Genomic DNA, 25,989 nt, shown 5'->3' with positions numbered 1-25,989 from the left:
CCATACTTTCAACATCTGAGCAATAATACATACAGGACAAATTATAATCAACAGTCTAGGGCCAAATAAACAGTTGACTGTCACTGGTGAGCAATATAACCAAAATTGAGAAGGAATAAAAATAATCTTTTACAACCAGGTAATATGGAATTCTTGTGTATTGCATATAATGAACTGTGGGAAGGAGCTTCAAATATGAAGGAAGCTATGACACCAACATTATAAAATTCCTACAACATAGTGGCTACTGTAATGTTCTTGTAGAACAGAAGTATAATTCAGGATTTTCTATTACACCCCAATCCAAGTTTATGTAATGAGTCCTCAAACAGTGATTTAGTTTATAAAATTATAAAATTGTTCTATTATAATAATTCTGGCAACAGGATAAATGTATCATGTATGACTTTTCATCTTTTTAAATGACAATGTTAAGCAACCATTACCAAACAAGCCACAGCATCTAATTTATTTCAAGTTCTCAAATATTTAGATAATTTGAAAAATTTACAAATGAATCTATTGAATTTTCTAGAACACCTGAAAAGATTTACATAGTGAATATGCTAACATCTGTGAAATATCATCTTTACTCTAAAAACACTGACATTAATATTCCCAATTTGATTAATTAATGTTGCTCTCCTACATGTTGTTAACTACATAATATTAAACTTCGCAAATATCAAAAGAATTTTATTTTGGTAAAGTTTTCAGGCTTTAGACCAGGAATGGCACAAGCAAGTTTGAAAATTTGTACTACAAAAATAAGTGTTGTGACTTGTCACGTTTAACATTATTCTCTAGGTCAATAATGACAAAATACTAATTTTCTATTAATACAAAGTATACACTAAGATTACCTGCAATGCAACTTCACTAAAGAGAATTCGAAACCCTTCAGCATATCCTAAAGTCTTCTGCAGCCATGATAAAATTTTTAGTGCAAAATGCTGATGAGCTACAACATGCGAATGCATAACCAATACTTTCAGAGGTTTATGACCATGCCGTGAAGTAAATCGCTCTATTTCAGACTTGACTTCATTGCAATGCTGCACATGGAAAAACATATTTGATTATTGCACATAACAAAAATTAGTCAATCTATTATAATACAGTTTCTACCTGCACTTAAGTAAAGGCCAAAATTCAATGAAACACGTAATAAAATTGGACCATTTAATTTAATATTGTAAATATCAAAACGCAATATTAGAACAAAGTCAATACTAATCACAAAGTACTGGTTCAATGTAATCAACAATACTTATTTCAAGTTGTCATTTCATGGAACATGCATGTGATACATTAAGTCTAAATATCCTGTAAATTATGTGTATACTGTTAAGGACAGTATCAGAAGAAGATAAAAGAAACAACAAAAAATACCAGATTACAAAACACATCTTCGAATCTCCACATGTTTTTTTTCATTGGGCAATGCTTGTTATACGGTGAAAGTGAAGGGAAAACTTGAAATGAATATAAGTTAGGCTAGACTGCTAAGAAATTTTGGCCAATACCGATAAAGTACCACTTTACAAATTTCTGATACCAATAACCAACATACTAATGATCAGATATAAAATTCCAAATGGTTCATTGTCCTCCTTAATATATGTATGTTATTATTATTTATTAGTTCAGCACAGGATACACTTCCCAATTATGTTGAACATAATATACTCAACATAGAGAATAAGAAAAGAAAATACACAATGAACATCTATATACACATTATTTACACTAATTTATGCACTTAGTGAGGTTTTTTCTTCAGCACACTAGATGAATCTGTGAACAAGTCAAATTCTATGTAGGGAAGGGCTGATAGGAAATTCTGGCTGATACTGATACCAATAACCAACATTCTAATGATCCGATATAAAATTTCAAATGATCCTTGTGCAGTGCAAAAGAAGATGCTAATTTAGACATTTACTTTTTTAAAAGTAGGGCTTGGAGATTATCCACAAAAATTATAACAAAATTGTAGAATTTTGCACTGAACTATAATATATTTATAGATACTAGGGACGTTCAATATATAAGTTTCCCTGTGCTATAAAATATTGTATAAAGCAATACCATTAAAAAGAAGCACATGGTTGACAAGTGCCATTCTTCGTCTACAAGGAACAACAATTGATTCGTTATCAGACGTGAAGGCGCATGCGCTCAAGGGCGAAAAGTAAATGCATGTTCGGAAAACGCGGGCTCGTGTCATAAGGAGTTCAGAAGCATGGATGCTAAGGGCGTTCTGCTTATGGACTTTTTGGAACGAGGAAGAACAATTAATGCTGACCGTTATTGTCAAACATTGGATAATCTGAAAAATGCAATTCGACATAAGCGACCAGGTCTCCTGTCAGCTGGTGGCATTCTACTTGACGATAACGCTCGTCCCCACTCAGCAGTGCAAACACAACACAAAATTGAAGAATTGGGGTGGGAACGGCTGCCCCACCCTCCATACAGGCCCGATTTAGCACCAAGTGATTTCCATCATTTTCCGGTGTTAAAGTCTGAATTGCAAGGTTACCATTTCGAAACATATGAAGAAGTGAAGCGGAATGTGAGAATAGTGCTCAATAGCCAGAGCCCTGATTTTCTTGCAAAGGGTATGGACAAATTGATGCAAAGGTGGGACAAATGCCTGAATCTCTATGGGGATTACGTGGAGAAGTGAGGAAGGATCCTCCTACACATGTATGTATAGTTTTCTAATGTATCTTAAAACTAACATTTTTTACAGCATACGGAAAGTTATATATTGAACGACCCACGTATATCAGATCGGTATTACCGATAAGCCTATATCAGCTGATACCAACAGAGTACCGATTAATTGGTTCCATCCCTAATAAAGAAAAAATACCTGGATAGTGAGAACTACATAGCAACAGTCTTGATGAATGAATGCTAAACTTGCTTTACTCTCAAGCACCTACAATATAAGATATAAGTATATAAAAGGAGAAGAAATAGACAAACCGAGCAACATGTAGGTTTGATTATCTCTGGTCACCACTGCTTTTGATAGTCAGCTGTAAGGAATGCTTCTGCTGACATATTGAGGCTCTACTTTCTCCAACCAACTTACCTATACTTATCCTTAGTTTCTTAACTTAATAAAGCTAGCAAAATGTCAGCTTTGTAACTATTTGCTTGCTGTAAATAATTGTATGCACCTCGTTTTACACATAAAGAAAACATTGACACAATGCCAAAAGGAAAATAAACTAGGTGCGTCCGTCCATACCTGGAAAGTAGAACACTTCACTACAGCTCTGCCCTCTCTGTCTATGTTGGTAACGAAATCAATAGCATCCTTCTGTGAACATTTTATGACACGAACAAGTGTGTTTATTACCTGTTCAAAGGTATGGGTTTCATCATTATAGAGAACTGTGCAAAAAGTACCCGGCGTGTCAAAGAGTTCAAGAGGGTCTTTGTCAGCATCTCGCAGCTGCAAATCAGACGGCAGCCCAGGAGTGTGCTCTAGAGTCAGCAAATGGTACGAATACTTGAGAACCGATGAAAATACTGCTCTTGCCCTTTCCACTAAGTCTTTGGGGAGTTTATCCAAGTTGTTTCTCTCGGCCTCCTGCACCTGGGTGCCAATCACATGAATATCACAAAACGGACCTGACTTCCACGCTTCCGTATCACCACAGTCACAACACCCACCACCTCCTGAAGTTCCCATTTTGTATCTGTCAAAGAGTCAAAAGATATTAACTTTCCAGGAACGAGCCAATGGCATTCAAGAAAGAAGAAAAAACTTACAACTTAAAACATGTTAATTAACTTTCACAGTATCAAAATTTTCAAAAATTTGAAATGAGTCAACGTAAAATTTTAACTGCTACTGATAAAATACCAATATTGATAAATATTCTACTGAGTCAATACAATATTGCAAATGTTCCATGATGACCTTGAATGGTTCACTCATCTCCTTAATTAATCGATGTACAGGTAGCTAGGTGACAGCAACTGATTTTGCCTTAAAAAAAGAAATCTTATATTTTGAAATTTACATTATAAAAGCAGAGTATATAAATTATACCTTCCATTTAATACAAGAATAACAAAATTACAGAATTTTGCACTAAATTAAAGACTACTTATAAAAATGTCACATTGTTATAATTATTGGGAATTGTATTTATATCACTCGATAACAATAGAGTACCTTTTAATCTAGCTCTTCCCTTTAAAATTAAGTGATTTATTTTCCCCATAGACCGACCAATTAATTATGTTATGTTAAATTAGCATTTGCTATTATACAGTTGCCACTAATAAAATTCTAAAGTGTATTTTCAGACACTTTTTTAATTATTTTCCTGTAGTTTACGGTTATTACAAGCATAAGAAAACAGTTTTTCTTTGTGACGTTTCAGAAGAATACACGCTCCTTTCATCAGACATTTATTTTCATTTTGACTAAAGATACAGTTATAACAATGGTTAGTAATTTTTTAATCAAAGAGAATCCATTATATAATGGATGTTGTCAATGTTACATTGTTGTAATATAGCAACTTAACTGTGAAAAAAGCAGTCTGTTTTATTTATATTTCAGATATTTTTTTTTTAAATTATGAAATCCAAATATCATCAGGTAATTCAAAGTCATCATTGTTTTCACAAAGTCTCTTGATGTTTTCTGTTACATTAAATTATAAAGATGGTGGCTTACTCCATTTGTGAAAAAGAAAACTCCATACTGGATCTATGTTACCATTTTCATTATTTAATTCTAGTGTTCTTCTGCAATGAACGAAGCTTCCCAGACATTCAACTCTGTGTTTCCCATTAATCTTTTTAAAACCCTTCTCTTTTTAATCAAATGCTTCTCTTCGATGATATGAGTTGACAAACCTGTTCTTGGGTTTAGATTTATAATGTCCAAATCGTGTTCGTGCCATCTTATTGCCATTTTCCTTGCTGTTTGTCCCACATAATCCTTTGAACATGAACAACTTATATTATATATTCCTGTGGTTTCCACATCTGGTAGAGAGTTTCTCATTTTGAATTCATTAAATGTACATTCCAAACTTCTTGGTGATTTAAAAACAATTTTGAAATTAAAACTTCTAAAAATTTTTGCAATTTTATGTGAGAGTCCCTTGTGGAATGGAATGCACACAAATTTCTTTTCAACAGATTTTTCATCTTTGTCTGTATTTCTCTTTTCCTTTAGTCTTTCCTGAAACGTCACAAAGAAAAACTGTTTTCTTATGCTTGTAATAACCGTAAACTACAGGAAAATAATTCTATAATGCAAGCAATGCGTACATACAAGAAAAACTTTTTTTAATGTTGATTGAATACAAATATGATGTAAGTGCAATGTTGGCCAAATAAATTCTTACATAATACTTAACATTAGAAAACATACTTGTGATGTTTATGAATAGAGTTCTTGAAACACTCTACACAAAGCACACACGTAGAGTCCATTCCACATTCGCGACAGCTGTATGTTGGTTCCCCAACTTTAAATACTCTACCACATATAGACGGAGGGCTATCCAACTGACTCAAATTCTGAAAAAAAATTAAGACATTAATTTATTAGATAAATCATTGATTGATTTAATCATTGATTAAAATGCTGGGTGACTCAAAATTAAGGCTATTTACACCTATCAAAATATAGGGGAGAAGTACCTTATCAACAGCGAACGGATTTAAATGTAAATACATATTTATTTGTGAAGCCGAAATCAGTTATATTTTGTATTATTCTTGCAGACCATGGCATGCAGACTCGAAATATTCTGTTCTTATTTTACATATTTGTACATTTATTAGGTTTTGGTTCATATTTTACATACTATTTCCATATTTCAGAAGATTCTCAACATATACAATTTTTTTCTGAAACCTCCCAACTGTTTGCTTTTGCTATTTTAAAAACATTTGAAATTCCTGTTTATTTACAATTGTTGCTAACAGTAGAGAATAAGGCCTAAAGCATTTGTTGTTACAAATGTTATTTTGGAAACGTTGAAAGAGTGTTTCTAGTTGAGCAGCCCATTGCTAACCCCATCTTGCTACTAATTGTGTGCCCGACAGCAGTACCAGAAGGAACAATTTTGTGGCACACGTAAGGGACTCCCTTCTGGTTTCTCTTCAAGACAGTTATGGTAAGATTTACAATGCCTAGACTGTTTGATGTGTAGCTCGTGTAGATTCTTATATTATTAAACAGGTAAATTTTTACAATTTTAAGTCCATATTTAACTCCATATTTTGGTGAAAATAACTAAATATGTATTTACATAATTAGCACATTTCTACTACATATGAATTCATTCCCTGCTTATGAATAACTCAATTAAGGACAGGTCTTAAGTAAAGCAATCCTATCTCATTACGTGCAGACACTCCTAACCAAGACATATATAAACCCTCTTTCTTAAACACACCACTGCCGGACCCTGTGGCCGGGTGGTTAGCACATCGTGCTGCGATGCCAAGGGTCCCAGGTTCAAATCCTGCTTGGGCTTGGTTGTTTGTGAATGTCCCTTCATCAATTTCATCATTTCATCACTCATCCCCATCTTCGCAAATTAGCCAAGAGGCACAAAACGTGAAGTAAAATAAACTAAATCAATCAATTAAACACACCACTCTCGCACATATGAGATTAAATATACTTATTACACATACACACAGACACACAAATAATGGTAATAGGACTACAAGGGGGTAGTCCACCAACTTTATCAGGCCATGTTTAAGGCTTCGAACACTATTGCTAGTAAAACAGTGCACAAGCTTCTTCGACAAAAAATACATTTTTGTTTACTTACAAACACCTGCATATTTCAGTCTTGTTCCTAAACTTGTGTGTGTGAATGAATAACTTAGAAACAATTAAACGAAACTGCAATGATTGTGATGTAAATGAATAATGCTTAAAATTTAAAAAAAAAACTAGAGAGAAAGCTTATTACCTTCAGGATTTCTTGCGGATTCCCATTACATATAAATTGCTCCAAGGGTTCGTAGAGATACTTCTGAGCATGGTCCTCATCAAAATTCCAATCGAGACAATTTCCGTTTGGCTCAGGACTGTAAATCTTTGGAACCCAAATTCGCCAATAATCCTTGAAATGTGTGTATGACAAAAGTCCTTTACCAAACTTCTCCATCCAGGTGTCCACACAAGGCTTGCTGGAATCTGGGAACACAGGCAGAACGTGATCCATTTCTAGGTCGCTCAGTGGACTTGTATCACTGTCAATATCTGCCATACTTGGTTTATTATTTTCCTGCAAGAAATATAGCATGCGTATTGGTCATATGTATGCATAATGATGTAAATGAATGAATGAAGTGTCTTCATTTGTAATTTTTGTCTATATTTGACCAAATCCATATCCAGACAGGCAGTGAAAATGATAATGGAAATCATCATCTCTGATTTTCCTGAAATTTTAATATGTGAAACTGAGAGAATATAATACGCATTTTTTATTTTTTTTATTTTCACTTTTACTCGAGATATAGCTGTTCAAAGTTGACCGTGCGGCAGCCATTTTGGATCCGTCATTTTTTTTAAATTGAAATATCTTCTCAACAAATAGAGATAAATGGATGAATCTTTTTCTGTTTTGAAGTACTGGATTTTTGTTTCTATGTATTAAAAACAAATATTATCTCCAAAACCAACATTGGAACAGCAATTAAAAAATAAACATTTTTTAAAAATATTGTTTATCTCAAAAATTCTAAAAATATTACACAGAGTAAGATGGCGGACAGGATCGGCTGTGTCTAGTATCATTCGGAACTTCACCTCCACATTTCTCTGGTACAACGTGACTTTTCAATCAGTGCTATGTGTTAAAATACAACCAGAGTCCCTCAGACTCATGTGAGCTACAAACTCTGTCTAACTGAAAGCCGAGGGCCATAAAAAGAAGCTTTTTTACCAGTTACAAGATATCGGATTGCCCGAATAACACAGTCCTCAAACGGTGACCACGATCCTCCGACTCAGTGTTGCTACCTACGGACGAGCATGGCCTCCAAAAAGAAAAACAGCAGCAGCCTGGACAAGAGATGCAGTTTTCTGGAGGCAACTCTCAGCAAATTGGACTCCAAAGTGTCGGAGGCTTTGAAGTCCCTGCCACAATGTCAGCCCACGGTAACAACGGCCGCCGCAGAGACAGTTTCAAACAGCACCATCTTCGAATGCCTCCAAGAAGAAATCAAGGATCTTAAGAACCAGATATTGGAGCTGCGATCAGATATGGATAGTTTGCACAGCAGAATGCTATCACAGGAGGAAGCTACAGACGCTGCTGAGCAGTATAGCAGGAGAAACTGCCTTCTCCTCCATGGAATCTCGGAAACGCCAGATGAGGACACGATGAGGGTTGTCACGGACACTTTTTCATCGAAACTCGGCATCACTCTTAACGCCTCCGATGTGGATCGCCTGCACAGGTTGGGCCCCAAACGTACTCGGACGTCGGCCGAAGTTGTGCAGCAGGGACACCGCCCCATCATCGTTAAGTTCCTGAGGTACCAAACTCGGGAACACGTGTATAAAAACAAAAAGAAACTAAAAGGAACCGGCCTTTTGATAACGGAGTCCCTGACGGCGACGAGACAACATCTTCTCCGCCGCGCCAAGGAGACGTTCGGGGTAAGGAACTGCTGGACCGCCGATGGCCGGATCATCATCCAGGGCAGCAACGGCAGAAAAACTATCAACACGGCTCGCGAGTTTGAAACTCTTCTGTAACGCTAAGGTGAAGAAGAAGCCAAGTGCAATGAAGAACTGCATAATCGCCACCAAGCCAGACACTTATCTATGTTCGCGTGTTTTTGCTTACTTTTATATGTTAGTTTGTGTCTTCGTATCTAAGTGTATGTGTTTATGTATGTGTATGTGTTTATGTATGTGTATGTGTATTCGTAGAAGTTTATGTGGAGTCTGTGTGTGTCCCTCCAAAAATGTATAGCATATACATATATATTAAATCTGTGCAAATGTTAATCAACAACATGAGTGTGTTCTCCAGTGGACGTCTACTTCTATCCATGCCGCAAGAGAATCCTGGTTTCAGTACTGGTAAGTCCAACAATATATACATATATATCTCCTTTCTCTTCTCTCTCTCTCCCTCTCTCCCAGGCCAGACGCGCCGTGTTTGGGTAACAAATTAGAAGATATGGCAACACTAAGTCCAACCACAGTCTATTTTCGGCAGCTATGCCAAATGGAAGGCGAGTCCAGTGCTCAACCCCCTGTCTCCCCTCCCTCACTTTCTCCTTGCCCTTCTCACCCTGCTGTAACGGTACTGAAGGAGGAGCTAGTCAAACACCCAAGGGCATTCCATGCAGCGCACGTCAACTCGCAGAGTCTTTTATCCCACTACGACGAATTCCAGACGATATTTGCGCCTCTGTCCTTCGATGCCATTCTTGTATCTGAGAGCTGGCTTGTTCCAGCGATCCCAGATCACCTGGTCGAAATGCAGGGATACAGGCTTTATCGTTGCGACAGGATAAACAAAAGGGGAGGGGGCTGCGCAATATATTTAAAAGAAAACATTCCCGTAAAAATCCTCTCTTGTTCTCAAGGAGAATACTCGGGTAGTTCGGAATATTTGATACTTGAGCTAAATATAAACAACCAGAAAATCCTCCTCAGCGGAGTGTATCGACCCCCAAGAACAGTTTTTGAAAATTTTGAAAAGGAAATATCCAAATTTTTACCATTATACGAACATTGTGTTATATTAGGCGACCTAAACTTCGACCTCCTGAGCTCCAAACCGGAAGTACGGAATTACAAAGACACCATATCGTCTCTCAACCTGTCAGCCTGCCCGTTAAAAGCTACACATCGTTCTCAACAAAGCGAAACTCTTATTGACCACATATTAACAACTAACCCACAAAAAATTCTAAATTTAGGACAATTCCCAGTCCCAGGCATATCGAAGCACGATCTTATTTTTATGTCCTATTCTCTTAAAACATATAAATACAAACCAAAAGTAATCTCCCTCAGAGATTTTAAACGACTTGACATTCAAGCCCTGAATATCGAAGCAGAAAATATGCCATGGCACCTGGTCGCTTCTTTTCAAACGGTGGATGAGAAAGTGAACTTCCTAAACTACCTCATCCTACAGATTTACGACAAGCACGCGCCCGTGAAAAGAAAGAGAGTTGCAAGACCTCCCAGCCCGTGGATTACCCCCGAGATCCTGCAGCTGATGTCCCGCAGGGATGCAGCATACAGGCAATATAAGTCCGCACTCAAATCGAACCTGCAGTCAGTGCGTGATTATTTCGAAGAATACCGCATTCTTCGGAATCGGTGCACGCAGGAAATACGAAAGAGAAAGTTTTCTTTTGCCGGACAACTCTTAAACTATAGATCGCAACCGAAATCGCTGTGGAACAAACTTAAAATGTTCGGCGTTGGGAAAAAACGTGATAGAAATGAAATAATTGGCATTTCCACTGAAGAACTAAATGGTCATTTTCAGAACTCATCAGACATAAATCCTAAAATTAAGAAACGTACGATCGACTCCATAAGTGTTCACAAAAGCAAAAACAAAAATTGTTTTGATTTCTCTTTTATAACTCATGCTAAGGTCCAAACTGCAATTAATAAAATAAAATCCAATGCAACCGGAGCAGATGAAATTTCTATAAACATGTTAAAATGTATCGCTTCCCACATCTCGTTTGCAATTGCAGACGTTTTCAACACATCCCTGTATACTGGCACGTTCCCAAATATTTGGAAACTCGCTCACATACGCCCCCTGGCTAAAACCAACAACCCAGTAAGCGCTCAAGATTTTCGACCGATCAGTATTCTCCCAACTTTGTCAAAAGTATTTGAACACATCGTGCACGAGCAAATTTTTAATTATGTAAAATCGAAAAATATGTTAAACCCCTTCCAGTCCGGTTTTCGCCCACAACACAGCACCAGCACAGCGCTCATTAAAGTGGTGGATGATGTAAGGTCAGCAATGGATAAGAGATATCTGACAGTGTTGGTTCTCCTCGACTACAGCAAAGCCTTCCAAACCGTCGACCACGATATCCTGCTGGCAAAATTGTCATCGTATTTCAACTTCTCCCAACCCGCTGTTGACTGGACTCGATCATTCTTAGCAGCCAGACAGCAATGCACATTAGTTTCTGAAAATAAGTCGTCATGGCTGCCGATAAATTGCGGTGTTCCCCAAGGAAGCGTTTTGTCTCCGCTACTGTTCTCCATGTACATAAATGATATATCGGAAACATTTCAATCAACGAATTACCATCTGTACGCTGATGACGTCCAATGTTACTTATCGTTCCCTAAAACAAACATCAATATGGCCATCAAAGCCCTAAACGCTGATATTATGAACGTCTGCAAGTGGTCTCAGGCAAACGGTCTACGAGTAAATGCTGAGAAAACTAAATGTATTTTAATTGGCTCAAGGCACCTCATATCCACAACAGCGAAGTCCTCCATCCCGGACATTCTTGTAGACGGAAAACCCATATCACTATCACTTTCGGTCAAAGACCTGGGAATTGTTGTGGACGAAAACCTCACCTGGAGTGACCATGTGAAGGCCATATGCAAGAAATCTTACGCAGCATTACACTCACTGTACCGCCTAAAAAACATCTTACCACAAGAGGTAAAGAAAACACTTGTGGAATCGCTAGTTTTGTCGCAAATAGACTACTGCGACTTGACGTATGTTGACCTCAACGGTGAACTAGCAAGACGTCTACAGCGAATACAAAATGCATGTGTACGTTTCATTTATAACATCAAACATTTTGACCACCTTACCCCGGCTTTCAAAGACCTAGGCTGGTTCGACCTTTCAACACGCCGTCGCTTCCACGCTCTTACAGCGCTCTACAAAATAGTGCATTTAAGAGAACCCCCTTACCTATTTTCACGATTTCAACCCCTCAGCGCAGCACACACCTTTGCTACCCGTTCACGAAACAACTCCCTGCTCACCATCCCCTCCCACAAGACAGCATTTTACGGAAATTCCTTCACTGTCACTGCCACCAGAACGTGGAACGACCTCCCCAATGACATAAGAAACTCTTCTTCTCTCGGCAATTTCAAATCAAAATTAAGAAAGCATCTTCTGGAGGCAACTTACCAGTACTGAAAACAAGGAAAGAAAATAGAATGAAACCTTTCTTTATCTAAATTTGCAGGACAAACACCGACCGACTTTTCTGTATTTTAAGTATTTTTGTTATGCGTGTGTTCATGCTGTACGTGCATTTTTTACGTTTCTTACAGCATATATCTGTATTTTTGTGTTTTTTCTTTTTTGTTTTTTGTTTTTTCTCTTTTTGTGTTTTTTATTTTCTTTGGTATTTTGATCTTTTATATTTCGCAAACTTTTAGATATTTCAACTAAATTTAAAAAATGTGAAGTAGATGGTTAAGTGTAAGAAAAGGCTTGTGCCTTAACTTCGCCATCCAAAAGAAGAAGTAAATAAATAAAATAAATAAATACAGGAGTTGCATATCTAAGGGTACTACATATCCTGAAAAGAGGAGAACACCATATTGCTTCTCGAAGAATTTTTAATGGTTTTTTTTTACTGTGCTAGAAAATGATTAAAGAATTCCAAAAATAAAATGCTATATGACAAGGAGTATTAGTCAAACATACAGCCTTTTTAAACATGAGTATCCAGAAATAAACATAGGTAGAACAATTTTTTTTCTCTCTTTGCATCCTAAGTGGGTAATACCACATCCAACAAGAGATGATTGTGTGTGTGTGTACTGTTCAAACTTCAATCTCTCTGTAGTTAACCTGAAAAACCTGCTGCAAGAAAATGATTGTTTCGGAAATTCTTATGAGTAAGGTATTATCATTAGTTGTGTGTCTTATGGAGAGTGAATCATGCGTATTACAAGGATGTCACAAATGTCCAGGACAGTGTGAAGTAACTCTACAAAGTTTGCGACTTGAAGAAGCAGCAGAAGAGAATGATGAAGTAAGCTATGTAACATGGGAAGGCTGTCAACTAAAAAAGACAGTGGCAATCGATTATTTTCTTAAAGAATTTTCCAAATGGACTGAGAACCCATATTTATATGAAAAATGTGCAAAGAAAACACATCTCCCATACTAAAGATGAATCAAAAACATCTGCCCAACATTTAGTCATCCATTGTGATTTTGCAGAGAATTGGTCTGTTCTTCTACCAGAAAGTACAGGGCAGAATGACCTAATATCAATTTTTACAGCAGTGACCTATTTCAACAATGAGACAACAAGTTTTGCAATTATTAGTGATGACACAAGACACAATTCTTCTCATGCATCATTAGCACTCCAAAAGATAAAAGAAAACCTTGGTGTTAAACCAACCAGAACTAGCATAATCTCAGATGGGGCTGCTATACTGAACCCAACTCCAACTGGTTGTTGGGAAACAGTGAATCAGCGATCAGTTGAATTTTCGACTGAGATCGGGCATTTTCGAGTCACAAGGTACCGAACATTGTTCGCAGGACGAAACAAATGAGTGTTGGGTCCACCACATGTTGCCAAACATACTGTAAAGTGAGAAAGAGTCTTCTCGGGCAACGGTATTGTCAGCACCGGAAATCAGCGGGGGTTAATGGTACAACTGCACACGTCGTCCTGAACGATGAAGTTTCCGGAAGGACCACTCACAGGTCAGAATGCAGGCAGACATACAGCCGTTATGTGTGTAGTGGCAAAAACAGAAGTGGCCAGAAATAGCCATCAAGGTCAACCGCCAGTTGGAGTTGCGATCAGTATAGTCACTTTAAAAACCGATTTCAACTTTATGAACTTTGAAAATCACCAGCTCCCTCAGAATGGATTCTTAGTGCAACTGGACATAGAAAAGGGCCATATGATGGGGACGGAGGGCTAGTAAAACATCATGCCACTAAACACAATCTATCTAAGCCTGTAATAAAGACCATTCAGAGTGCAACAGACTTTGTCCAAACAGTTACACAGTACACTATTGCAATCAGGTTGACACCTTTACGCAAAGATAATATGGAAGATTTTCGAGCTAAAAAACTGGAAGATTGGAAAACAACTGGACCAGTGAAAGGAATCAAAAAATCTCATGTGTGGGCTTATGATGGAAAGAAGCTCTCCATTTCAAGAACAGCGGCAAGCACCATGGAATATGTTTCATTTGGCAACAGTGAGGATATAACAGCTGTTAAACTGCATGATCTCCAAAGTTTAAAGACTGGAATGTATGTGGTGTGTGTATGAAGGTGAATGGTAGGTGGCAGAAGTTACACAGGTCAGCATGGAGTTAAAGGAAGTTACTGTTAACTTCATGCTGCCTCATGGCCCATCCCGTGAGTACAGCTTTCCTGACAAGAAACAGTAAGCTTATCACACATGTTCTATCCAGTTGCATGATATTCTAAAGACAATTGATCCTCCTGTCACAGTTGGTGCATCAGCAAGAGTTCATTCCATACTAGATGCTGACACTATATCTATTCAAAAACTGTTCAGTGCTTATAATGGACTAGGATAATAGGTGCACTGTATTATAGCATGGATGCATAATATATATTGCATAAAACAATTTACAATTGTATTAATGTAACATTTCCATGGTTCCAAATTTGTCCGAAAATGGGTTTTAAAAACATTCATTCAAAATTTGAGAAGCAAAATGGTGTGCTCCCCTTTTTAGGATATGTAGTATCCTTAGATATACAACTCCTGTAATATTTTTAAATTGCTGTTCCAATGTTAGTTTTGGAGATATTATTTGTTAATAATATGTAGAAACACAATTACAGTACTTCAAAATAAAAAAAAAGATTCATCCATTTGTTGAGAAGATATTGCAATTTTTTTAAGAAAATGACAGATCCAAAATGGCTGCCACACGGTCAACTTTGAACAGCTATATCTAGAGTGAAAATTAAAATAATAAAAAAAAACATATTTTTAAGATTCTCTCACAGTTTCACACATTTATATTTCAGGTATATCAGTGACGATGATTCCCACCCCTCTGCCTGTCTGGAGGGAGACTGATTCGGCCATTTCACACTCACATCCTCATATACACTCTTCTCAAAGAATTTTATCCCTGGCAAAATAAACTTATTTTTATCCCTGCCTGTGATGCTTTTATCCCCCTTAGTTTATTTTCCCTGGCCAGTAACATATACAAATTTGCATATCTCCAAAAAAATCTACCTTCCGAAGTGAAATCACAAATACGCCAGAGTGGCATCCCCCCCCCTCCCCCAAAGCAAAAAGCTTAATTCACACAGTGCTTACACATATACATTTTTATTGATGGTTCATTACAGACACACCTTTCTGGTCCTCCGTGAAAGATGGGATGCAAAAAAATTGCTGATATAGATATGGTAAATGAATGCTAACTACAATCACCACATTATTTTATTAAACAATAAAATTCTTTATAAAAATATAAAAAATCATTTACTTCTTTCTAGCCTGAGAAAGGGGGCGGTAAGACCCCCGAAATGTCACTTTCACCAATGAAGCATACTCACATATCGTAAGTAAATGTTTTTTTATATTTTATTGTTTACTAAAAATGAGTAATACGCACTGTGCAAAATATGAACATTATTATTTTATGTCGATGTAGATTACTTCATAAAATGATAAAGTTTCATGTCACTACAGGTGACTACAATGACTTGGCTTGGGAAAAAAATGCATAAATGTGTATACAAAACTTACTAGGGCATATGAATTACAGGTTTATATCCTTAAAAATTATAAAACGTTGCAGAATTTTGCACTAAAGTATTTATAGATATTTATAGATATATCAGGTTAATTAAATTTCCACTAATATTACTGATACACCAATATACATTTCTTGGCCTACACTGGTAAAGGTCCAATTATTTGGTCCCATCCCGACTATTTAACTCAGTTGGGCCATGTGCACACAGGAAATAGCAAATTGAGAGAGCAATCTCATTTAAGGGATTGAAAATCCCTCGGCCAATGTTTAAAAATGGAAATTGCTTTGGAATGTTGAACCTGTACACGTCTGGCTTGCAGTTGGATCCCAATTACTGGGTTGTAAATATCAAGTTGTGAACAACTACAACTCTGGGAGTGATTATTTTATCTGGATAGGGATATTATCCATGCTTTCAAATTTCAAAATGGTACGGTAAGCGACGGTTTTCAAGAAACAAAATCCATTAATCACATGACCCATGCTATTTATGTAAGATGTTGGGGCAGTTGCTCTTTCATACCAGACGATTGTGATAAGGGATTTTATGACTTTAACTCGTGCATATCATCTACCTACTCTTTGCCAATTTGCTTTTCATTTCACTTGGCCTCAGGATTTTCACTTTCTTCTTCATATATTGGATCAAGTACTAAATACAAAGATGTGTAAAAATTACAAATATTTAGTGTGGTAACCAACTCAAAGAAACCTCAAGAGTGAAAAAGCAACTATGAAATGAGCAGACTACGGAATCACAAAGGCTGAAGAACAAGGAAGAGCTATTAGTAATGTCATTACTAGAGCCCTGATTTTTATGTAATATCAAAGTACAAAATATGTACATAAATATGTAACAATAAAAAAATAATTGATAAAATATGTACCTAAAAATGTAGTATCATAGAATATGTAACATTAATAATAATAGAGTATCCAAGCAATTTCAAGAAGTCTGCTCAATATTTATTTTATTTGAACATATTCAATGTAATTTTAAAGACATAAGTTGTTCAAATTAAAATTTGTATCAAATTTATAAACTCAAAAAAGACCAGCAACGTGTACATATTTAAGAAACCATTTTTGTCAACTATTAAATACTTTTCACATCGCAAACTATTGTATATATAAATAGGCATGAGAGCTCTTCGTAACTTTCGAAACAAATTGTGAAAAAAAGCATCTACAGAAAGAACAATCGAATGAAAATACATAGCTACTTTTGTACTTTTTTGTATAAGGGAACACCTATTGTGTAACTCACTACGTACAGGAAAGTAGCTTTCTTGTCCACCGATGCCAAGTTTCTAGGTGCTTTGCCTAAACCTAAAAGTAAAATTAAAATATGAAACCAGAAAAGGGAGGGGAGAGAAATTCCAGCATCTTTCAATAATACCATTTCCAGTTTTTTTCTTCCTTTCTTTTTCAGCCTGTCTTTTGACTTGGCATTCAATTTTAGGTGACCGTAAGCACTATGCATCTCATTGATTGGAAAATATGACATTACATGAGATACAAATTTTCAAATCATGATTCAGAGATCGATAATATAGGAAAAAATTGTGGAAATATGTTGTTTTATGCAGTGCTCGAAAAATCTTCTTCAAAGCTAGGCACCAGCTCTGAAAAATCAGGCACCAGGAAACCACCTATTAGCAATTGTGCATACTACAGTATGTTTCAAAAGTCGCGCAATCCAAACTTTGAAAATGTATATCATGAAAATTGTAAGAGACATTTACACCGCCTTTTCTGCACAAAATTAATCCTGTAGGCTATCACTGGGTTCATAAATTTGTTAGCCTTTAACTAAATAAAAACAATTACATTATTTAAAAAAAAAACATTGTTAATTTGCTGAAAACATCTAACTGATTTTTAACAAAAAATACCAACTCTTAAACAATTTGTGTGATCATATGTTGGTGTTTGACTGGTTTTAAAGCAGTTGATTTGTGAGGTACAGCTGAAGCAGGGCATTATTATTGGAAAAGCTCTTGCACATGAGTGTAAGAATGAGTAGTAAAATACTCTTCAGCAATGCACACGCACTGCTCCAATGAATATGCCATGCTGAATGAATTAAAAAACCAGGCACAATAGTGGCGAAAGTGAGCGAAGAGAATTCAATGTAACCAGGAGCAGTCTAGGATTCTCTCAAGAGTTCAATTTTGGCACAAAATCTTGATTTACGATTTTTCACGTAAATGTATAGCCAATACTTAGACACATGTTGCATGCGACTGTTGGCAATATTTCGACCTGCTAGTGTTGCAATATACGGAGATATGTCCCAAAAATGGCACTTTTCACTCAACCCATAAAATCGCCAGTCAAAAATTCATCAAATGTTGCACATGACCAATATTGGTCGCAAATGACAGATTGACATGGCATCAGTCATCAAATGTCTAATTATGAGCCTTCGATAATTTCTTACATATTTTCCTTACTCAGAAGTTCATTTCTGGAAAAATTTGAATGTTGCTTTGCATCAGTTATTAATTTATACAATTTACAGTACTGAGTGAACTGATAATTTTAGGCGTTGAAAAATATCTCAATGGATGAGGCTTTATAATGCAGAAAACCCGGTGTAAATATCTCTTACGGTTTTCATGATATACATTTCCAAAGTTTGGGTTGTGCAACTTTTGAAACACACTGTATAAGATGCTGAGCATCATGGTATTCAAAACATCACTAAATTATTTGAGAAAGCAGGAAATGGGGTGTTGGGGGACAAAGGGTAAGAAATTGTTACTGACTCTATGGAAAGTTCACAATGTTGATAAAAAATAATAATAATAATTTGCTAACTGTAATTTGAACTTGGAATCATCAAAATTTCGTACATATTACAGCAAAAATCACAGTCGCCAGGCTGAAATTTTTAGTCGCCATGGCGACCTGGCAACCGGGACTTTTCGAGCCCTGACTATACACATATGTTCTACACAAATTGATTTTTTTTAAACTCTAGACACATATTGAAAGGGCTCATTGATTATTTACATGTATGTATTTCTCAACGCTAACAGCCATTTAGTGGCTGTGGTAGTGAATATGGACCAGGGTTGAACTCAACATTGAGAAATAGATAGGCTCTAATTTGGTAGGCTTGTGGATGCTTTCGTAGTGGTGTGGAGGTGGAAGGAATGGCGGTCACTTTACAGACACACCAATGGGGATAGATGAATTTACCTTACAAAATTGTCACATTGTAAAAAAGTATCTACAATTCAGATTTTTTTTTTTTTACTCTAGTTGAGATGTTCAGTCAATTCGGTCTACAACAGCCCTGGGAATAGAATCCATTTTAAAGTTATGACCTTTTACTGGGAACCAGGAAAAATTTAGAATAATAGGTCAACAATTTGAAGGAAATAGCCGAAAAAATACATTTGTTGCACTTTTTTTGGTTGTTGCATTCAGATTCTCTTCGTGAGCACTGCACAACACATTGTCAGTGGCACAACATTTAAGGCTATCTTCAACTACTCTACTTGTCCAACAAGGCTTTGGTCCCCGGACAAAGTACAGACCATGTGTGAGGTGCCTCAATGCAAAGTTAGGCCAAGGCAATTTTGATGATACTTAGTGGTTGTGGCCGCACTTGTGGGGTACTGTTGTAAGCATAACATAAGCATAAGTTGTATGGGGGGGGGGTTGTAGTACAGCAGCATACCTTTGATTATTGATGTACTTGTAGTATGTACAGATCTTCCCACTTTGTACTAAAAACACTAACCAAATAAAAATCAGGATAACATCACACTGGATATATCCTTTGAATTCAAACTTCCAAAAAAAAAATCATATAAGTAAATGCAACCGCCAATTCGTTTCATCATAAATACTAACTATAAAAAGACTTGCCACATAATGAAGCTAAGGGAAGCAATCTATATATAGACTCTGCTGCAAATAAACATTCCATATTAGGTAATGTTAAAAGGTAAAGCACAGAGCACCGTGCAATGAAGGCACATTTTGGGAATGTGGTGTTACGGCCCCACATATTCTTGATCTCTGCCATTTTCTAGGTGATGTTATCAGACCATGTTCTGGCTGCCTTTATCCCCCACCCAAGGTACCCATTGATTTGAGGCTGGCATTAGATTACCCACTCCAGAAATTGAACCTAGGTCTTCCGCATGGCAGTCAAGATACCCTACTGACTAGACTTCTGCAGCTCTAATTTCATATTACAAAAAAATATTTTCAGGAACCGACAAAGCATCAACAATGGATTGTTTGTTTGCCAATATAGAATAATAAAAGCTCAAAAATTGGTGTCTATAAAAATGACTTGCTGCAATACAACAAAAAAGGACCACTTATGGCTCTGCTGCAGGTAAAGGGTTAACACTGATGGTGGTGTTGCACAGCAAAAGTTTTACATTAGTCAGAAAATGTCTACATTTCTAAAATATGGTGCTTTCTTCTATGATTGATGGAAAACATGACAATACTGCCCAGATTAGACATCCTTCTGGTTTGTGATCAGCTTCGAGGGAACAGGTGTGAATAATGGCCTGAATAGCAGTTATTTTTAAAAGGTCTTTATTAACCACTGCCAATATAGCAAGTGATTTGTGCCATGTCATAAAGATGAGGTATGTAAATAGTACTGATATATTCCTAATTTTGGCCACCTCTATCCTTCCCTCTGCAAGCCTCTTACGCAGACATTAATGGGAAATTTCCAACCTGAGATCATCCGCCCCACGAATCAAATCCTAGCCTCCTGCATGGTAGTTAAAATATCTACAGACTGGGTACAGCCAACTTCTTGTTTCTTTGTTGTATATTTGTTATTTAGCATTGCTTTTCTGCCACTGTTGGGGATTACAGTAAATACAAAATAAAATACCTCATACAAGCTGCTTCCATTAATAAATCAGATAGCCTACCTAATTTCTCAAATGACAAGGATTGACAAAATTCAAGTAGCACCTTAACATGCATAAAAAAGTTGTAACGCAGTGTAGAGTAGAAGTCCTTGTTGTTTGTTAACTAGCTATCTGAAGTTGTGTGCTTCATACCAGCCCAGTCTAGTTTACTGCACCTTTTGGCTTGAGTTTAGAAGGTTCAAATGCCTGTCTGCTGTTTTAAATGTTCATTTGATTGGTTAACACGTACCACATGACCATACACCACATCAACGAAGGTTACAACTTGGTGCTGCACTTTGTAACCAACTAGACACATGAGTGCAGTGGACTAGATGTGGCCACCTTATTAATTGGATGTCCTGGAAATATGCCATTTAAGGAATAACTGGTTATAAATATGGAAATTCAATGCAACTTCAAGTATAAAATTCTGTGGATGATATATACCTAGGTACATGCATGTGTATGTGCACATAAGAAAACAATGAACTGTGAATATACCCCTACTATGTTCATGGGCGTCCGGAAGGGGGGGGCCGTGGCCCCCCTGGAAAATGAAAGTCAACCAAAAATTATATATTTGTCACATATAATTTCATTTCAGCCACAATTATATGTCTTAATTATTGCATGAATATGATAAATTCAAATTTAAGCAATGTTTTTTGAGGGAACAACACTATTATTGGGGAATATTTACCTTGTTTGCCCCCCTGGAAAAAAAATACCTTCCTTGCCCCTCCCTGGAAAAAATCCTGCGGACGTCCATGACTATGTTCTGATTAGTACACATGGATCATATTATTAGCAAAAATGTGTACTGAGGTAATTGTTCAGAATGTTTGATGATTTATTTTCAAAGTTTTATAGGAGAAAGACAAAGTATTGTAAAAATTATTGTTCCAGTAAATCTGAACTTTGGTGAAAGTAATTACCACTGTTTGGAGTTCGGAAAAGTGCAATTTATTGGCAAAATAAGATGTAAAAGTACCTTACGCAAGCATCCGCGCTTCCCATTGACAAGACAAGAGAAAAAATCGCAGAATAGTGGAAATGAATGTGAAAGTAAGAGTGAAGCTGAAAGAAATTAGGACTATTTGCAATTTTGAAAAGCCCTATTTATTGGTGAAAAGAAGTTGTAAAAGGTACCTTACACAAATATCCCCACTTTCCATCAACATGACATTTCACACACTACTGCCAACGTGAGCCTCAATGGGGTACTCCTGCTTGAGACCAGCACCAACATAATGAGACGTTGAAAGCATTAGGGAAATTATTGTAACAATATGTGCTTTATATCTGGCCCACCTCACTTAACCACAAAAGCATTTAGAGATGTTATTTGAATACTAAGAGCCCTAAACCTGACTCACCTAACATAACTACGAAACCCCTTCACATCACACACATTATGTGACCTAGATTGTAACAGCAGTCCCTAACTAAGATGACAGTAAACGAGTGGCTGGTTACAATAGAAGAATCATATAGGAGTACACAGAAGTGGAAACCCATTCTCAAGTAATCGCATAAACAGAATAATACCAAAATGAAATGAAAGAAAATGTGTGTGTACCATGATGAAATCAAAATCAAACATTAGGAACTTGGGCCTACACTGACTTTGTTAATATCAAGCTTTAAAAAAACACCTGCAGCCATGTAAATTGCATGTTACAATTTATTTGTACATTGCCTGAAGTTTATCACATTGAATTTGCATCAAATTACTGCTATTAATGTGATAAGTAGAAGTGGTCTCATTCACTTCATTGTTGATTAAAGTGGAAAAATGAAAAAAAAATAAACAATTGGTTTCAACCTTGGTTAATCCAACCAACCATAACTGCTGCCACCTAAAAAGCATTTGATATACAACTGCAGAGTGCACAATATTCTTATATATGTATGTTTTCTTATAATCAAGGCAGAGTTGTGGTGGTCCAGTGGATTTGATATCTTAGTTGGGAATTCTTCCGATAATGCCCCTGCAAAACACTTCTAGTGTTCACCCAAATTCTCATAAATGGGTGGGTACCTGGGGCAATCTTGGGGGACAAAGACATTGGGCCTTAAATTATGAAGGGAATCTGAACCCTTGATTAGCACATTCACAGCAGGGGAGGGGAAGGCAACCAACTCATAAGGAAGAGCTGTATTTCAGATGGTGAGCAAAAAAAAATTTGCCCTGCAAGGGTTCAAGTAACTCGAAATTATTTGCTTCCTCTCTCAAAGGACTTGTGCAATGGCACAGTCAGTGCCAGTTTCCATGAAACATACAATTGGCATCAATAATCTGAAAATGACAGACCACTCAGTGGTGATAATTCTACTAACATATACCTTCTGGTCAAAAATCAATGGTTCAATTGCTAGTGGAGGCTTACTGCACTGTGATTAGTATGATTTCGAACTGCAGATCCAGTTCTGATTAAGCTGAGCGGTAAAGTGGACCTAACACAGATGATATACCTTTCATCTAGATCGTAAATATTAATTGCAGGTTTTCAATGCAATAGTTACAGATTCAGTATGTACATGTAGAGAGAAGACAGTAAAATACACAATTCGGCATTCTATCACATGCGCCAGTGTATCCTACAGAGGCATCATCATCATGAACTAATAGTTATTATTTTCTGTTATTTCTTGATGCAACAAATTATTAGCAGGATTGCATCATGATTTGTCCCTTTCGTGTACGTACTTGACTATACTATTTATACCACGGCTATAGAAATCTTAATCTCAGGGGATAGGTTCTTTATTCGAGCATCCCAAATAAGAAAGTGTTTTATAGCCAAGAGGATATAATTAAATGCGGATCTATATTCTGAAAACTGTACACAATACAGAGAAAAATATATATATCGAAGTTTGTATGTACAATTAAATATATATGTTGATACGAAAATTACATCGGTTATATTCTTCTTATATATATCTCTCTCTCATTGAAAGGAAATCTTCTTTTCTTCCTTCTATTTTGGGAAAATGCTTCTTCTTCCATTCTTCCTTCTATTAAATTAATGGAAAGCTGCTTCTTCTTCTAATTGGCTAATGGAAAGTTTCTTCTACTTTATGCAATTGGATTACTGGAAACTTCTTCTTCCAATCAGACTATGTACAAATCCCTTAATAACAATGTCAATTTAAGCCTTCTTTCCTAATGCGGAAAGATCTTTCTTATCTTTGATTCTTGGATCATCATTGTTACTTGGTTTGCAGTTCTCATAGATGTGTCACGACGATGATGATTCTTCTATTGGCACCAGCTTAAATTCTTTCTCCTTCCTTGATATATCGCATTTCAGACCAAACGGGTCATGACTTATGGCGGGAGATTGTATTGTCTCTCCTCCTCCTTGTTTCCTTCTTTCAAGCATAAATTCTCGTACTCTTCTTCCTGCCCTCTTTCCACTTTTCTTGGGCATGTCGGCCTAACCAAGATATACAAAACAAATGTTTAGGGGCATCTAACTATGGAAAGCCAGTGCCACCTCCTAGGCCAATCGAGATAATAGAAGGAAAACCACAGATCGCTAACTGGAAGCGCTAGCTGTAACCTAGTGCCGCCAACATGAAGCGCAACCAAGAATGTGCTTTGGTGGAACTAATGTATCACAGCGCAACCATAGACAGAAACAAACGAAAAAATCTCAGTGGTAAGAAAAAATATTCCGATCCAAAGATCGGAAAAGGACACATTCTTGTAATCATTTCTTCGATTATAAACTTTCCTTAAATTCTCACATATGAACATATACTTTACATTAGTGATTTACTATTAACAATATGTCTCTTGTTCTATTTATGCAATTTTATATTGTTACCACGTTTCTTTTCTAATTATTCTCATGTATACATCAATCTTTTCCTTCATCCCAAAGTTACAATTTGTTCTATCATTCACGCTCGGCACACTGATATCTGTTATCGCTCTCGTGAAACTAATTCGTCTCATGCATAGTTTGTGTTTGCCCACAGGCACGTAACAATCAAATCCTAATGAAAGCACAAAATCGGGATCTAGTATCCCATTAGTCATACATCAATAGCTGCGAAATTTTCTACAAATCCACTAATTCTAACAAAAAACTATTCTTACATACTACATATAACAGAGTTTTTGTGTTGTTTTTTTATTGCAGCTAAGATTCATACGTTAACTTTGTTGCCATGTACAATATCAGTATTATAGCTTAATTTTACAAAATTTCATACATTTATTCAAGCCCACACACGCACATGGATCGTAAGTAAATTGAAAAACGGGATAGAGAGAGCACTGTAGAAGTCCCAATTGCTTAAAACATCCTATTGTTCATTATTATTATAAACAGCTGTTGAAAGCAAACTAATGTTCCCATATATTGATGTTGATTTCTTTGTTGCGTAGAACGGCTGGCCATTTCAAACTATGGGGACATACTATGTACATACAATGTAAATTGCCCCGAAAGGAACAAATGAAAACATAAATAAACATGTCACGAAATGAATTCAATTCACTTTTTAGCATCCAATTATTTCGATTCGACTTTGACCTTGTTTACATCTTTGTCATGAAAACAAACTGGTTAACACTTAACAAAGCAGATTGATGTTATGTTTTCCTATAAAATCACTTATTGTATAAATAACAATTTTCATATTTACTATATTAAACTTACCTTACTTCGTCATTAGCCTGGCTTCAGACAGAAATAACAAAATTTACTTCTTTGTGAACAGTTGGGGCTATGACGAAAGTATCCTCGACTATTTCTGTACCAGCCAAAATCTACTGTTCAATGATTACTCACAGTAAAACGCAACTCACGCCACATGCGAAGAGAAACCGAAACTTTCTTCGTGCACTTTTCTTGAAAGGCTGTCACTTACTCTTCACTGATCTACTTTTCACCTACTACTCGGTTGAGTTGTTTAATTTCGCTTTGTGTGACAAACGTTCACCATCTCCTCCAACTTTCCCTTAGCTGCCATATTGCATACCCTGCAGGGGTTCAGCTGGTCCTACAGAAAACAAAAGTTAATAAAACAAAATTGCTTTCCTCGTTCTCTTCGGAAGTCATTTCAAGACTCCTGCATGATGATCAACGTTGTTGGTCATTTTCGTTTCGAACCAACGGAAGTTGATCATACAACGAGTTAGGTAGTTTAAAAGGAAACCAGAAAACCTGTATTTAATATTTCCAGTACAAAATACAACATATGTGACTCCGAAAAGATTACTACTTGGCTTTTACTTGAGTGTGATTGCATTCAAGCTCCAGCCTGCGAGCCCTG

At 36.5% G+C, this 25,989-nt stretch overlaps 1 protein-coding gene across 1 annotated transcript in view; it reads right to left on the bottom strand.

The window, feature by feature from the left end:
• Positions 1-25,817, bottom strand: part of Ubr1 (Ubr1 ubiquitin ligase) — a 134,732-nt gene extending 108,915 nt beyond the window's left edge. The window contains exons 1-5 of the mRNA XM_083119047.1: positions 25,374-25,817; positions 6,981-7,298; positions 5,417-5,565; positions 3,266-3,719; positions 864-1,055 (exon numbers count right to left, since the gene is read on the bottom strand). Of these exons, the coding sequence (XP_082975173.1) occupies positions 864-1,055; positions 3,266-3,719; positions 5,417-5,565; positions 6,981-7,280 (1,095 nt within the window). The 5' untranslated portion in view covers positions 7,281-7,298; positions 25,374-25,817. The remainder of the gene's footprint in view (positions 1-863; positions 1,056-3,265; positions 3,720-5,416; positions 5,566-6,980; positions 7,299-25,373) is intronic.
• Positions 25,818-25,989: the final 172 nt, after the last annotated feature.

The sequence above is a fragment of the Lepisma saccharinum genome, chromosome 3 (genome assembly GCF_977018435.1).
Source record: "Lepisma saccharinum chromosome 3, izLepSacc3.1, whole genome shotgun sequence".
NCBI classification, from domain to species: domain Eukaryota; kingdom Metazoa; phylum Arthropoda; class Insecta; order Zygentoma; family Lepismatidae; genus Lepisma; species Lepisma saccharinum.
This window is presented reverse-complemented; position numbering and strand designations above follow the sequence as displayed.